The following is a 17,595-nucleotide window of genomic DNA, read 5'->3' as shown; positions in this document are numbered from 1 at the left end:
CTGAGTAGGTTCAAACCACAACAAGAGCAAATTCGACAGACCGGCTCATTATTAGCTTAAGCTGAGGGGGGGGAGCTTCAGTTGGTTTTGGTCTGTTGATTTTTTTTTGTGCATGTGTTTTGTTTTTGTTAGGACTTGTATTTGCACAATACCATATGAAATGAGACACATGCAAAATCTTGAAAAACGCTGTCTTTGTTACCCCGTTTGAAAGAAAATGCTTCTAACATCTAAATAAAAGTCCATATACCACAAAATGAAGTAGGAACCTTTTAAAAATCTTCATTTTCTTTACGAAGAAAAATGAAAAAGTTTCATAGCCAAATTAAGACTACAGTTTTAAAATAATTTATTCAGTCACATAAATACTTTGTAACATTTGCGTGTTCCCTTTGTCACATCCTTGGCACACAATATAGCTCTTAACTTTTACAAAACTAGTGTAAACATCCATGGAAAATAAAAGAAAGCGGGACATACGTAAAAACTCAATAAATAGCAAATGGAGTGAATAATTGGAGGAAAATAAGTAATTCTTTCCTACAAAGATCATGTAATTACATTTGAATGTTTAATTGAAAAAAACATTTCAATTTTAAAAAATAGTGAATTAAAACTCAATTTCCATCTTTCTACCATTGTTGCATTTAATCAGATACACGATACAATTCTTTAACTAGTTAAATTCTTGAAAGAACAATAGCAATTCAATGCAGTTCTATTATCTGAGGCAGCAGCAGTTTTGGTTCACATACAGAAGGTTACAAACCAGTATTTGCAAGCTAGTGGTTTTGGACAGTATAACTTCTCAACTCCCAAACACCCTTCCAAAATGATATTAAGCTTTTCCTTAACGAGCATTAGTATATAATCTGTTCTTGATAAAGATGACATTGGACAGATGTTGTCGGACACCTGGGTAATGTTGAATGTGGTTGAACCAACGAGATACATTAAGGTATTTCTCCTTTTCTTGCACTGTGAGGTCCACCTGCACAAGGAAGAAATACAAGGCACCAATAATACAAGGCACTGTAATCATTGCTGTCATAACGTGGTAAGGCAAAATAAGAGTGAATAGTTTTACAGCTGATTTCAACTCACATAAAAAGTTCATGCAGTCCAGCAGTATATATTCCCACATACTAAAATTCACAGCCCAAAATATTTATTTGCTTTTAGTTTACTCAAATAAACAGACCCAGAGGGCAGAATATACATTTATATGACAGGGGAAAAAAGGCATTAGATGCATTAAATTCAAGCAAGCTATCTCTTCATGGGGTTACTACAGAGTAGTGGGGGAGGCAGGGAAGAGGGGTAGGGAAGAGTTCCACAACATACACAAGTCTTTCACTTTAATCTAGCAGGCGATCTTGCCTCACAGGCAAAGTGACTACTTTGTATTTCAAGATGTATTTTAAGTACAGGAATAAGGTTTTTTTTCCAGGCAATTTCATAGTGAATAGAAAACGTGAAAGCTATTTTCCAATTTGAGCAATAGTCATACAATAGTTACTAAGAAACAGCACAGCTTAACAACTGTTCAGATGGGCTAGCTCACATTAGTAAGATAGCAATGGCACAACTGAAATTACTACAGTAAAACAAACTGAAAACCTCTCCATATTTCATAAGCACATTTCAAATGCTATCACTTACTCCTCCAGTTTGAGGTCCTGTTGTTCACCAGAGTTCTCAAGTCAACAGCACAGTCACTTGCTTATTTTAACCCAGATCTAAACAGCTGCAAGATCAGTCAGGAAAAAGTCTCCAACTATGATGTATCTATTGCAACAGCTCCTTGCCGCAGGAATTGTGCCTAACATTAACAAAGAGCTTCAACCCTACCTTTGCTTTTAATCAGAGGACTGGCTCAGATAAAGTAATCTACAATTAGAGATCTTAACTATACCTTTTGAAGTCTTCAAGCTCAAGTCAGCAACATCCTCAAAGCTTTGCTATGGAGTCTTTTATTACTTTAGAATCTTTCAAGCCAGCTACAGAAGACCTATTACCATGCTGCATCACCTATATTAGGAGACTATAAAAAACTTGCTCACACTAACCTACTACAACTGAATTACAAATGGATTAAGCCTCAAAACAGACTACAAGAACTGCATCTTAAACCAATCAGTGCAGGATTCACCTCACTTCATTTTCAGTTAGCTAAGATAGCCATCAAGCTTCACTTAGTCATCTTGACAATACCTGCGGTCAATGAAAAAGGGCACACTTGTAGAGGACAGTTTTAACAAATCACTAAATGTGCCTAATATTTTCCATGTTCAGACTTCTAAGCTAATCAAGGTTAATCCCCTCCTCGAAAGCTGACCAGACGGCATATTGCTTCTGCCTTGTTCTACAAACAACAGATTTCATGGGGAATGCAGGTTCATTGCAAATTTGATCTCAGGCACAGGAAATCTGGAAACAAATATGTTCCAGACTTTAAATCACGCACTCATTTACTCAGCTGTATGAGTGAAAAGCTGGTGTTTGAAACTAAGTCTCACATTGAATTTTACCTCATGACACACCAGCCCTTTTGACTTCAAGAGCTGGCTATACCATTTGCTGCATATCCTTACTGTTCTCTCACAGAGCCCAGCACTTCGCTTAGGATTTGAAAGCTTTAAACATGTAGACTTAAAAAAAGAGATACATACTAGAAGATGAACCACTGGAAAAATACCGATGAAGAAGAATTTGAAGGAGTTAGAGGAAGGAATTCTAAACCAATGCCACACAGCATCGTTGGGGTAAGTTAAGACCACAGTAACTGTAGCAACAACTGAAATGCAGGGATCTTGCAGCTGCTCCTGAACCCAAGTAGCTCTTTTTCCTACCAAACTCACCTGCCGGAATACAACCACAGCACTGCACATGTATTTCCCCAACAATCTCTGCAAATTTGAACGGTTACGAACCTCAGTTCAGGCAGTATGAGAAAAATCTGCTTTTCTTGCTGCTGGCATAGAAATGTAAACACTATTCCTAGAGCTCTATAGCCTGATTGAAGTGCACAGACACATAGCGTTTTTGCTGAGCTAGAAACGTACGAGAGTTTAATCAGCATTAGCCAAGTGGAAGAGAATAAGACAGATAAGGGGTCAATCTCCAGAATTTTTAAAGGCATTATGAACAAAAAGTGGAAGCTATTAAAATGTAACCCTGAGTGCTTCACAAATTGCCCAAGTTTCCACAAGTACAGTATATTCAGGACAAAAAAACCCCATGCAGTACCATTTAGGGGAAGATGCTTTTGACCTCCTGCAGTTTGTTATAAGTAATGGTAGTTGGAAGCTGATGCTTGGTATGAAGCTGTAGAACCATTTACAAAGTAACACAGAGCAGGAAAAGAGCAACATGTATACCATAAGGCCATCTAAAATTCTGAAAATTAAGTATTTAAATATGAGCAGGTACTAAAAATACTGTACCTTCAAATTCCATGAGTGTTGTACACTTAAAGTTGTAATTACAATATCCTTTTAAAAGTCTTTAATGGATATGCACTTGGTTATGAAAATGCTGAATTAAACTTCAGATTTTGCAGCAAATACAGTATTTCCTCCTCATAATTTTATACTGATAATTCTCAATCTTCACATTTCTCTGATGTAAATTAAAATGAAGCCTGGAAAACTAGTCCTCCTTCATTCTGTTAGCATAGTGAAAAAACATCTGAAGGGCAAAACAGACAGCTACTCTAATAACAAAATCCCTTTTTGTACTCTAGGCACAACAAGCAAGATATTTTTACTTATTTACATAATGTACTCTCTCAGTGAAATATATTAAAAAGCACTTTGTGGCATGCTCTACTTTTTACTTGGAACATAACTCTTAGGTTAATTGTTTAGAGATCACTTTCATGGCATTTTTTACAACATTTTGTTAGATGGGTATTTTCTGTTCTTCCTCATTAAATTAGATAATTCCCCCAAGTTAAGAAAGGCTGCAGTTCTGCTGTTAAAATAATTATTTGCTATTAAAGCAATTATTTTAATAGCACAGCAACAGACACTCAATTTGACAGGCTTTTTTTTTTAATGTAATGGAAAAAGAGACTTATTCTTCCACCACAAAGCTCACCAAGGGTAACCAAAGTGGTCACTATACAATGCAACTAACAGAGTTTCTAGAAGGGCTATAAATACACAAGCTTTAATTATATTTGCTTTCAGTAGCACTGGAGATGTAGCATAAATTCCCATTCCCGCACCCTGCATGTGCAAGGGAGTTCTAAAAATACCTGCCTACATCTGAAGTTCTTCAGCATCAAGTAATGGATAAGACCATCTCATTTTTTAAACTTAGCCTTTTTTTTTAGAGGAAAAACAGTTGAATGGTGTATTTAATAAAATACATGTACTTTTACATAGATTTGACTATTTTTCTGTTGCTCAAGGAACATGCTTAAAATTAAATATTTTCTTTAAAGTAAAACTGTTTTTTGTAATTCAGTTCAAGTACCATTTCTAGCATCATTCTTTAGAAGGAAAACCTGGTATCCCAGTACTAAGTAAGCAGCGTATCAGTGAATATTAAACAGATTGCCATGAATTTTTGTTATTACAGGAAAAGTTCATTAAGGAAAAAATTAACTGGAAAATAAACTACTATTGAAGTCTCATTATAGTTCAGTATTAGTAGTTCTGACCCAAGGAGAACAACTTTGTTTGTTTGTTTTGTACTTGACTTGGCCCCAAAATTTTGACTGAGGCTTCTTACATTTGCAGATATAAATTTCACCCGTAAGTTATTTTCTAGAACTTATTACAGAAATTTTGAAGTCAGACATAAATTTGAGAGTACTTCTTTGGTTCTGACAAAATTTTTGAAGTATAAAACCAGACCAACCTTTGTATTGATTATTTCTCTTAAATATTTCCAAACAGCACAAGTCCAGTTCTATTTACGAATAAAAACATGGGGACACTTTTTTTTTAAATTAAAAAAATTATATGAAAACAAGTTCATTACCACAGGGGGAATTTCATGCTTACTGATTGCCTGAGCTATCCTCAAGCAATGCTTCCAAAGTCCTGTTTCTCTGCAATCCATGCTTTAACCTAGTAGAACTTCACTGTTCATCATATTTATCCACAGATGTATTTAAGTAATCGAAGTGTCTAAAGACAACAATATTTATATTAGATACATGAAAACATGGAATTACATATGACAATGTAAGTCACACTGACTTGAAAAAGCTCCTTTAGACATGCAATGAAGCATTACACTTTTTGGGTGTTTGTTACCTATAGCATGATGCAGAACACCAATATATACAATTTAGTTCCTGCCTCATTATTACAAGTGTCTATTTCTAATAGACTCAGCCTGTAAGAAGACTGCAACACTGTGAATCTGACTCTCATTAAAATACTAATTCCTTTCCCACAATACAGATTTTTAAACACACAGTATTGTTGTGCTTATTAAGATAACTAGAAGGGAGAGGAAGAACAAAAGGCAGGAATACAACCACAGAACTAAGAGCTCCTGCTGTCAGTAGACAAACTGCTTAGTAAGTTCAAATGGATGAGCCTGGACAGTGACGAGTCAGGTGCAGAACCCCCCCTGGAAAATGGGAAGGGCAAAATGAAGGTGGGAGGAGGGGAGAGATACAAAGATACATGATCCATATTCAGAAACACTAAGAAAGGAAGATGAAACCACAGGTGAAGGAGTGAGCAATAAGATAGGGTGGTCTTAAAAACCTTTCAAGAAAGGTGCAGTAGAAGGTTTTAAAAGTCTTAGTAATACTTGGCTCATTCAGGACAATCATGATACACCATTCATATTTACAGTATCCTAATGTCTGTGTTAGCATGTAGTTGTTAGTCTATCAAAAGCAGAGAGGTTCATCCTAAAGGTCCTTATCAGCAACATTTCAGATCAGTTTTCTAGACAGCTTGATGGACAGCAAGAACCATGGGTCTCTCCCCCTTGACCCTTATTTCTACCTCCTCACTTGAAGGATTATAGGAAACGTTTATTGATATTCTGCACAAGGCTTAGCCGAAACAGTGGTGAATATGACAAACTGCTTCCCCGGACCACATCACATTATGAGATACAGCAGCTTGCCCTGCCTTGTCCCCCCACCCCTGTTAAAGCTTAGGGCAGAGAAGCAGCTCTGGACATACTCTCTTCTCATTATAGGAAAAATGAAAAGAAAATCACAGCATTCTACAGTTCAAGATCTTGCCTCTATAGTTAAGTACTAACACTAATCGATTTTGAAACCTACAAAATACATGTAATTCCTACCTAGTAGCATCTAGATTTTCTTCTTTATTTAGGATAGCCACCCCATTATTTGTCCTTTATACCTTTCTGATTCAGAAAATTATCTTCCATGAAATCAAACATTTTCAGAAACAGATGTTGTGCTACAAACTTGTCCCAAGTAGTGTCTGGATGGTTGCAGGCACTCGGGAGCACCAAGTCATTTGTTTTTACCATCTGTTCTATTTCCCAAAGCAATAACTTGTATCTTTTCTTCTTGATTAGGTGGTCTACTCTAGAGCAAACTCTAAATTTAAAATATGCTTGAATTTCCCCTGCCTAAGTTTTTTAAAAAAATGTCTCATTTGAACTCATCCTCTCTGACAGCATATACGGTCATGTTTTCAGAAAGTACTTACACGCTTTTTCTAGGTCTACATATCATATGTGAAAGGTAACCCATTCTGACACTCTAGTCAACATATTATCATACTACTTAAGATATTTTACAAGGCCAATATGATTTAACAGAGTTAATTCTAAATGACTGACACTAACATGTTTTCAAAAACCTTCTGAAATGAACCTTCCCTCTCCTCTGCTTGATACTCTCTCATTTGAGCTTCTACTCCTGGACAGTCAAGACATACACACACAAGTTCTCTCTCATTTCTGGTAGTATTTAATTGCCTGATCTTTTTTGCCCCCTCTTCAGCCTCCCTTTTGAAGTGTAGTGTTCTTGCACTCTTCTCCCAAAACCCTGCTTTTCAGTGTGTAAAGTAACTATTCAACCAAGTGATGGGACTCATCGATTCTGAAACACACATACATTTGTTAGAGGCATCTTTTTCTGATTATCCTCTCCCCCTCAATTTTCTAATGTTAAACTGACTGATTTTATCTTCTCCCAAGAATTTAGCAGATCTTTTTGCGTAAGTCCTTTGGTTTGTTTAATAGTACCCACTCCAGAGAAGGATGGTTCATTTACAATCATATTCCAACCACCAAATAAATTCTAACTATAAATAAATTCTACAAATAAATTATATTGCTTCATCTTTAAGTTACCACTTGGGGTTCAGAACTGAGGTGCAATGATTTATAAGCACTTCATAGTAAACCCTGAGCTGACTACAAACAACCTCAGCATCTTTTCCACTCAGTACAAGCTTTTTTGTTGTTTTTTCTTCTCCTAAGCACCAGCACCCCATGTTATTTTCATATTCTGTAATCTTATCATTAATTCTTGAAACATGAATGACATTTTTTTTTTACAGCTGACACTTATATGCATTCATCCTTCAGGAACTTAATTTACATGCAGCTTTCATAGCACCAGCAGCATTTCTCCAATACTAACAAGGTTAGTACTTTCAGTTCTGACACATCCTTTCACTTCCATTTATCAATTTCCCCACGTAGTTCTGTAAGCAGTCGTGTTTCAGACTTGAACAGATAGAGTCCCTGTACCTAGAAACACGGGGACAGGCATCATCCTTGTTACATTACATAGAAGAAACTAAACCATTCTGGACTCTACAGATAATACACTTCTTTTGACAGATTCATATTTAAATATTAAAAAAGTAAAAAATGTACAGCTTAAAGACAAGTTTTATTTGAAGTTCTTATAAGAAATCTCTCCATTTTTGTTCTGTAATTGTCATTGATCAATTCAGTAGGTCAGCTTCTACAACAATAAACTGTCCTTTACATAAACAAAAATTATCACAGTTGTACACACAAAAATAGTTCAATAACACTTACCATGACATGATGCAATCCATAGTACATCAAAATATCTGCTAAGGTAAAAATATTTCCTGCAAGGTAGACTTTATCTTCAAGGTGTATGTTAAGATCCTAAAAAAGAAGTCATTATACTGCTGTAGTATTGACTTTATAAGACAAAATATTAAGGCAATTGTTAAAAATTGAAAACTTCCTCTGAAGACCATGCATATAAAACAAATACCAGGCTTAATTTATTGCAATTCAGCAAAGGAGAAAAAACATTAAAAGAAGAAAAAATTCTATAAAGTGTCAAGATAATAAACTAGAATATCATCATTCTTTGACAGGAAGAATTCAATAAAATTTAAATGCTGGTCTCTAAACAGAATGCTAGCTGGCACATAATTTTTAATAATTCCTCCACATACATCCACTCAAATTTTTGTAAATACAAGTGGGATTTATTTTATATATTAAGCTGACTCCACAGAAATACTTTTAAATCTGTAATTTCTTGGCTTCAAATTACTGGAATTCAAAAAGGCAAAAGTTGCGTTTTTTTTTTTTTTTTTTTTAAATGAGCAGAAACACTGCTGTTACATGTTTAACATTTGGTAAGTGGAAAATGCAGTCCTATGATCAAAGGAGAGCATATTGCTCTTCCAGCAGCAGCTTCTCCTGTCCTGCAGAACTCACTCAATGCAGCTGGCTGGCAAGGTTCTGAAACTGCAAATTTGTAAGAACCAGGGTATCAAAAAGGGGTAATCGTGTGGGAGACAAATAACATGTTTCAAGCTTAGTTCTTGAAACCTGGTATATCCATCAGCAGGTATCATTTGACACCTGCTTTTGTTAATGTTGAAATAACTGCTAGGAATTCTTAATGACTGATCCTGTCAATTCAGTTGCTATCTGAATCCACACGAAGAGAGCACTGCTTCAGTGTTTTAAGATCATCTCTCTCTCAACAATTCTGTATTGTTGGCTATAAAGGTGGGTAGTAGAAAGCTTTCATTTAGGTTCCGCAAACAAATATTTCAAATCTGTATTACTGAAAGACCTTTTTTCATGTCTTTTTGTAAGTAGTCATTCTCTGCCAGAAAACAGAAAGCAATGATGAGTCTGTCAGCCAAGTGTATCACTTCTGAGAACACAGGCATCACACATCAGCTCTACCGCTTTACCTGCCCTTCCTTTTCTCCACATCTTACCTACTTCACACCCAATGCACATATCTTCTTGCCCCCTACTTCCCTCTAAAGTGGGAAATGTAAGAGTAAACAAAATTAGCTACTTTAACCCTCATCCCAGCATAAGCAAGCTTTGGTTTTATAATATTTTTTCAGAAACGTAGGAAAACAGTTTCCCAGCTTTTCCTGGGATTTGGAAATTCTCCCTGTTAGTATTCCTCTGCTGGTTGAAAAAAACTTGTAGTAAATACACTCCTTTTTCCTCAGAGATCTCTTGCCAGTTTTCTTAAGCCACCTGCCCCTCTACCCCAGAAACCAAGGTAAACAGCTTAAACATAACTGGCATTTTTCAAAACATCCCTAAAATAATTTTTTCAGTCTCAATTACAGCAGGATCCATTTTAAGGCAACCTTTTATTTTAATAAGAGGTCTAGGGCAAGAAAAAGGGGCTAATCATTAGCAAACAATTTAAAAATTGCATTTAGCCTTAAGCATATTGCAGTTTTTGTGGTTCCATAATTTTACCGATATGGAGATATCCTACAGCGCATACGTAAAAAAACCCCAAAACACTAAACTAAAATGCCGAGACTTTAAGACGTCTGACCTTGCATTTGAATTTGACAAGTTTGACTCCATTATGCCACCTTACTGTTTCTTTGATAACCTCTTCATGACAGGACTCCTGTACTTCGGTAGTATTTAAACATCCTTATGTCTGCTTTGATTTCATTTATTACAATAAATCAGGGAAAATATTAACCCCTGCATAGTTAAAATTCTGTAAGGTCATCTTGCCCCTGGCTACGTAGCTTCTTTCTTTGAACTGGTTTACTGCTTTGTTCATGTTAGTTAGCTCTCACCTTACTTTAAACATCTAACTACAGTTCTGCAGAATTTCATACAGACAACACAAAGGCAAATGCAATGTTACAAAGAAAAAAACTTGCAGGAAGAAAAAAAAAATCTAGAGATCTGTTTACTAGAAAAAAAAATTATAAACTCATCTGACACAGATTCTCTGAGTAACATTTTTCATTTTGATTAACCAGAAATTCAACACGCATTTTAATGAGAAGTAATGCTACTGAAATTATATGCCCCCCCCCACCCCCCTTTCTTCTCAGTCTAGGCTATGGAATCAGGATTTTGTAAAGTAAAAAGCTCATTCTCTCTGAATGTACAATCACCACAGTTACTTGCCTGCTCAACAATTTTGGATTTCTGCATCAAAGAAGTTATGGCATGCTAATTCTTAGTTTTATACATCTTCAAGAGGTAGTTTCTGTGCAGAAATATTGTTTGCCCAGCTGTTCAGGATGGGTTAATATAATAAAAAGAATAAATTAGTTTGAATTTTTTCAATTTCTTTGAATAGAATGCACAGGTATACTCAAAATATCCATCAATAAAAAAATCCTAAAACTTTAAAGGCAAGGCAAACCATTACAGCATGAACAGTTATTTATTCTGGTTCATCAAGTTTTATGGAGTCAGTTAACTGAGCAAATGGAATTTGACAAAAAAGGTTTTGTCTTGGATAAATTAGCATTAGTTTACAATTCAGTTTTAGAACATGCACTTTCCTCCCATAAAACATCAACAGATATACCGATTAATTCAGAAACACCACTGTACAATTTTTGTTTGTGCACACTAGGCACATTTAGTTCATCTTGCCTCTTGGGTTATGCTTCCCATACATGATTATATTATTGGCTAATAGCCAAATGTGTTAAAATTCCTGAAAGTCAAGCTTTCTTAAGCGACCATGGTATTAAACTGAAATAGTGTTCCTGTCCTGGAGACATTAATGAAAATATGAATACAAAACTCTACCTGAATTTTTATTGCATCCAGGAAATTCAGGTCTGTTAGCTGTCATTTGTATCATTTTCTTTCATGTACCAAACATCACTGCTTAAATTGATTATGTACGTACAATCCTGGTACTAAGTGACTGAAATAGTCTTGGAAGTTGCTTGTAACTATATAAACTTATTGTTTCAATCCCTCAGGAAACCCTTTCTCAAACTTCAGACAGGTATTTAAGGCACAACTGCAGACTGATGCACTAACATGCACTGAACAACTGCAGCAATTCAAACCCCATTTTTGGGTATGAAGGGGAAAAAGCAATGGAAAGAAGAGATGTTGCATTATTTATGAACTAACTGATGGATTTCCATTTGCTTCTTCTATGGAAGAAAATCCAATTTACAGCTCATACCTAGAGCGACAGCTCAACACATCCCATTCACAGCACACTTCTGGCTATCCCACAGTGTCGCTTACTATCTTTTAAGTATACAATCTAATTCGCTGTAATCCAATTCATCCGTTAAGGTGACTATCCCTTACAGTCACCACAAGTCGAGACAGCAGCTCGGTAACAGTTGCTTGCTTCTTACCACTCAATAGCTTACAGTGGAGCTCACCACACTCTGGTTTTGTTTGGGATATTTTCTCCACAACACACTGCTGGGGTATGTACTTCCCTTACACACAGAAGCACATCCTTTCAGTCAGCAATATTCTCGAGGTCATTTATGCCCTAAATGCCTTTACATCACAGCATGCAAAGACAAAGAGCTGAGCACTCTCAAATCCCCCAGGCAAGCCTCTGACAATGCAGAACACAAGAAAAGGATTCTGCAGCTGTATCCAAGAAAAGCAGAATTTCACTGTTGGGGCATAGCCGCATTTTGAATTCTAATGCAAGGCTTTTCTGTCTAACTGGCAAGCTGTGAGCTAAACCTGGTGTGGAAGAATATTATATTCAACATACTGAGTTTCCTGTAAAGACAGAATAAAGTAATCAACCAATGTTTCTTAAATAATTAAAGTTCAATCTCTTTACACCTGGAAGTACACAAAAATATCCTGGTGCTAACAGAAAAGGGAGAGAAGTCAAAGTTTAAAAAAAGTGAAAGTCAAAGTTTTAAAAAAAATGCTTGGACAAGCTTGCCAAAGTGGGGAGGCACCCCATTTAGAAGCCTGTCAAAGAACATTGTGCAAGAACTCCAAATTAATGGCATGGACAGAGTATGGATGAACCTGCTTTACATATTTATGGAAACTGTAATTGTTCAAACAGGCACTTTAAATAAGAATTGAAGGTCTCTTATTCAGATTTCTAATTGGATTTCATGATTATAGCCAGACAGCACAGGAAATTAGGACAGAACTAGCTGAACTCATGGAACATTTTTGTATGAGACACTGAAAGTAGCACACAAAAATTCTTGGTTATAATTATCCTTCAGAGACTAGAGATTTCTACATTTCTGTGGAAGCTTTTCTGTGAATTCAAGTACAAGCTCCTAGTTTTTAGAATATGCCTCTGAAGATGAGGTGAGGGGAAGAACCCTCAAGTTTTGGATACCTAAATATTAACAAAGCAGAGACATTCAAATCTCCTGAATGGAAATCATTAAGTCTAAGTAGATATTTGGTGGCACAAAAGCTTCACAGAAGTTCCCAATTCCATCCCGGAAGAGCAGAAAGGCTCCTACTTATCAAGCACAGCAATTCAGTAATTTTCTGATTTTTTTTCCTATGCGGCTTAATTTACCACTAACCAAACAAAGGAGCAAAGGAAAACACTCTCTTATCCCTTGGAAAAGAAACTTAACATAATGAATTGGATATAATTTTATCACTGCTATTGATAAGCATCATTCCTACATATCCGCTGAAGAACAGTTCAGAGGTACTGCTCCCATTTATTTTGGTCGGTACAGGAGCTAAAAATCAAAGTCAGACAAAACTCAAAGAGCACTTTCATTGACCAGTTCTGGCATTTGCTCTGAACGAATATAAAAAAAACCTGGTTGAGATGGTCCGACTATTTCATGATTGTTTACATGCCAAATAACAGCTTTAGTCAACATGTCAGTAAGAACAATTTAAGAACGTATTTTACTAAGGCCAGCAGAAACCCCTTCCTGTTCAAATTAACAAACATTAAACCAACTGTTTACTGATGTTTTTCAGAACTACATCACCTCAGTTAAGGGTTAAAGAGAGGCAGCCTAAAGTTTATAGCATCAGTGACTGAACTGGTTTTGATGCAGCTTATTATAAATTGTGGCTCTAGGCTGCAACTGTCCCAAGACTGCTATTGTGTATTCCAGATACTTTGCCAAACTACAATCTCAGACTCACCTATTTCAGTTTGGGTGGGTTTTTTTTTTTTTTCTTCCCCCAAGGATACTCCCTTTTGGCATAGTATACTTTAATGGTAGGCTGTGTCTTTTTCTGATTAATCATGATGGCAAGAGAACAGATACAAAAAAAAAATCTTAATTGATATACTATGAAATTATTAGTGGGGGAACAATTCCAGAACAGCCCTATGTCAAAATAAATTCTGGCCATTCAACAGCTGCTAAGAAAAAAAAACCATAGGATAAAATTTCAAAGTGGTAATATCTATTAGAGCAGACTTAGAGGCAGATACTCTCCTTCAAGCAACACTGACTGTTTCTCAGTAAGGAAATTTTGTTGTCTGGAAACACTTGATTTACCTATGTACTCCTACTTCAGTATGAACACTGCTAGTGTTGCTATGGCTAAAACTGAAAAGAGAGACCAGCTTCAGCATGAAGCCATCATATCTTAGCATCTGGCTTTAACAGTCAAATGCAGTTCTGCAAAAACCTGCTTTGTCCGCACACACGAGTACCATCACTTAAGTCATCCAGAGCAGATGTATTCTGTTAGAACAAGACAGACTTAGTTTTGGTCTTTATATGATAGAAGGACAAGAAAGGTAAATAAAAGTTAGTTATTTATTCTCATATGGTCTTCGCAGAGTTTCGGAGAGAACAAAAGGCATCACAAGTTTGCTTGAAAAACAACTGGAATGCTTTATATATTTGTCATAAAGGTTTTTTTTTAAAAAAAATCAGAAAAAAGGGATGTCTGAAGGCCAGTTAGTCATACCGCCTGTTCAAAGTACAGAAAAGCCTTAAGTTAAATCCTGATCAGTCAATGCCTCCTTCAATCAAGTTCTGAAAATCGCAAAGGGTAGACAGTTTCCATGCAATATCGGTAAAGTAACCATGACTACAGAGGTTTTGATAGCATTTGCAGGTAGAAAATAATACCAGAGATTTACAAAGAAGAGAAGCAATATAAACAAACTCATGCTTAACCAATGGAAGATATTCCATAGATAAATCGAGATCAAGATAATTCAGATTAACTGGGGTGTAAGGGAGAGAAATGGCTCTTTATGGCTTTCACCAAGTTGATCCTTCTAAAGCAGGCATGATATTCCAAGCCCTCAAGACCAAGGAGGCCGTCAGTTTGACAAGGACAACAGATTACTACCAAGGTTTCGCATTGCACCATTTTAAGATGCAAGATTTCCCTTGATTTAAAGCAACGCAATGTGTTAACTCTTCAATACTAGTTCAGTTTCCCTTTGGTTACTGCAGCAGTTCTAGCTGACTCAGACTTGCTACACCTAACAAAAGTCAGAAGTATTAATTAAGACTCTGCTAGCCTTAAGTCTTGCTACACCTAACAAAAGTCAGAAGTATACTTAAGGCTAGCAGAGTCTTAATTAAAAGTCAACTTTCCTAATACCTTGCAGCTCACAGGGCTACTTCTAAACTCAGACTCACTAGCAGCACTGAGCATTGTGTACTTCCTGTCTAAAACATACTTTTAAAATTAGAAAAAAATAAACACTTGAAAAATCGACTGAATTTCACTGCTGTTTCACACGCACTTAGTAAACAGAGCCTTTAGCACTTAACACTGTAAAGCAAGTCTTCTCTTCAAGCTCTGTTCCCACAGGGCTGCAGGAATATCAATTACCAGTCACAAGGAGTAAGAAGGAAAACAGAGTAAGTTTTGTAATCTGTTCCCTGCCACCTGGCTGCCTAAATAACAGGGTGACACTTGAGATTCTCTTTTCTTCTACCTGTTTAAGAGGAAGTAAGCTTCAGACTACAAGAAAAGTTTAACTCAGTAGACCAAAGCCTCCATACTAAGTAGCTCAATGGGAAGAACAGTTCCGCAGAGGTTCCTTTGCGATTTCACTTTTCACACACAATTCTGTCCAGTAACCGCTTTTGGTACAAATACAAATACCACAACATCACGTTTGGCCTGTATTCCGTAATTACCAAATCAAGAAGAATAGGTCTTAGAAGAATCAGAGTGGTTTTATCTTGAAATACAGGCTACTTGTTTATAACTGACGTTTTATGAAGACAGTAAGAAAGTGGTGTCTTACATGGCTAATGAAAGACAAAACAACTGAACAACCTCTAAACTATCTGGAATGCTCTAGGTAGTTTACAGCATTACAACCATAAAACACTGTTAAGAGCTCTACTTCATATATTTTACAGTTTAAGCTACTTTCCCTCCTGTTTCAGGTTGTTGGGGTATTTTTGTCAATAAAAGTAAAAAGCAGTAAGCAAAATAAAAGGCAGCACCTAAACATACTGTCAAGTCTTCAGCATTTTCATAATTGTATTAATTGGTTGTTCATACACACATTAGCACTGTAATCTTCAAGGTCTAGTCACTCCCAAATTCAGTGGCGAGGTGATCAAGTACTCCTTACCTGCAGAATTATTCTAGTATCTTCCTTACTGGAGCATCCATCTACTCGAGTCACCCTATATTCCAGCCACTGCTGAACGACAGCTTTCTCTTCTGCAGTACTTCCAAGCAGCTGGTCCTTCTTAGCCTGTTTAACTAGGTGGGCAGCTATGGTCATTAACCCCGTCAGACCAGGACCATTGTTTGTTTGAAGAACAGGAACCTAGAAGGGGAAACAAAAGTGTAATACAACTCACTCAAAAAGTAGTCTCTATAAGAATAGCTATGGGTTTTTTTTTTTATAGCCCCTCAATAGGATCTTTAAAGCAATATATCAGAATTTAGAAGTATTCATACTAAAGGCAGTTACATAAAAAAACCTGCATATATGTTCTTTTTTACTCTTTGGAGAGGTTTATTTTCAGTTTTTACAGGAAAAAAAAAGTATTTAACACACACATGTGGACAAACCAAGACACTTTTAGCTCCAATTAAACAAATTCTGCCAATATTAGCATGAAATAGTATTGCTCATTCTAATACTGACAGAAATCTTATTAACTTGCTTTTAACTAATTTTTAAATCCAGGGCACGGTCTTAAGATTGTAAAGTCAGTAGCTTCCAATTTCTCTCTGAGCAGACTGCAGTGGTCAGACGGACTGAAATGCTTGTTCATACCTGCTGTTCTCCTGCCAAATGCTCTGACAGAAGTTAGTTGTTCACTGGTATCGGGGGAGGACAACACAACACATCTCTTGTTTTAACCACATCTTTGTGACATTACCACATGTTAAACTCTGAGAAAGGAAACTGAACCACTAACAGTCAGAAATGAAAGGAATGAATGGCAACTCACTGCAACAGACTGAACTCCATTCAGTCATTCGCAACATCAAATGATAGACAAGCAACTGATTGAAGTGCAATTTTTTTTTTAAAAAGCATTTGACCACACAGTCGAGCTCATCTATGTTCAGATTTAATTAATTAATGTAGGACGCAAGTTGAAAGCATAATACTAATTTCCCAGCTGTACCAAGAGTCTTTGACTATTACTCAGTTTTTCCACTGAACAGGCAGTCAGAAAAACTATAGACAGATATAATTACTTGATTTTTCAGGCTTATACTTTACAGTAGTAGCATTAACATATCAGTTGGATTTTACCATAACTCCTTAGTTATATTGCTAAACTTTTGCAACAAAAGAATGCATATATTGCTATTCAGGACTCTAATCATCGACAGTATAATAAAGTTAAGAAAAAAACCATACAAAACCACTACACAACCACAAAGGTTCTTTGTTGTCCTTCTCTGAGAAAATCCTGTAAAGCCCCTCACACATTTGTGAGGCCCTCAGTCACACACGACATTTTTCATGCCCCAGGTGCCTCTTAAACCACAGAACTTAAAGTTTCCATATAAGCTCAAGATTTCAAGACATCTACTTTAAAAGAGCAAATTTAAATTAAGAGCAACAGTTCTGCACTACAGGTACATTGCTGGTATTAACCATGTCTCTCTTTCACACCATGTAACCCCAGCAGCACAACTATAACCGCACTGGCACCAGGAAAACACGGGGAGAAGGCGAGTGGTGCAAGAACAAGCCCATTTTAAGCCGACCTCCTCCCAGCGCCACGCGATAACCCTTCTATAACCGAAGGGAGAAGGTTTCCAGGCCCTGCGAGCAGACAGCGAGGCCCCACAGCCACAGCTAAAGCGGGGCGGTGCAGGAAGGGGCTAAGGAGACAAGATGAACCCCCCCCGCTCCAGAGGACAATCCGACCGCGCTGAACGCGCAGCTGAAGCCCGCACAGGGCCCGCCCGCCCACAGAGAGAGGGCAGGGGGCCCCCAAG

The 17,595-nt window shown here is 36.7% G+C and overlaps 1 protein-coding gene across 1 annotated transcript; it reads right to left on the bottom strand.

The window, feature by feature from the left end:
- Positions 1–333: 333 nt before the first annotated feature.
- On the bottom strand, positions 334–15,951 carry EEF1E1 (eukaryotic translation elongation factor 1 epsilon 1). Its single transcript, XM_010083866.1, has 3 exons — positions 15,755–15,951; positions 8,011–8,106; positions 334–991 (listed from the first exon to the last, which is right to left on the bottom strand). Exons 1-3 carry the CDS (start codon positions 15,908–15,910, stop codon positions 851–853), a joined length of 393 nt encoding a protein of 130 aa, XP_010082168.1. The 5' UTR covers positions 15,911–15,951; the 3' UTR covers positions 334–850.
- Positions 15,952–17,595: the final 1,644 nt, after the last annotated feature.

The sequence above is a fragment of the Pterocles gutturalis genome, unplaced genomic scaffold, assembly GCF_000699245.1.
Source record: "Pterocles gutturalis isolate BGI_N339 unplaced genomic scaffold, ASM69924v1 scaffold33681, whole genome shotgun sequence".
In the NCBI taxonomy this organism is placed as follows: Eukaryota; Metazoa; Chordata; class Aves; order Pterocliformes; family Pteroclidae; genus Pterocles; species Pterocles gutturalis.
Note: the sequence above shows the minus strand (reverse complement) of the source record. Positions and strands in the feature narration are given on the sequence as shown.

Coding starts and splice junctions, on each gene's coding strand:
- EEF1E1 (XM_010083866.1), bottom strand. CDS start 15,910: ATGACCATAGCTGCCCACCTAGTTAAACAGGCTAAGAAGGACCAGCTG. Junction 8,107..15,754: donor ATACTAGAATAATTCTGCAG/GTAAGGAGTACT, acceptor CTTCTTTTTTAG/GATCTTAACATACACCTTGA. Junction 992..8,010: donor ATGGATTGCATCATGTCATG/GTAAGTGTTATT, acceptor TTCCTTGTGCAG/GTGGACCTCACAGTGCAAGA.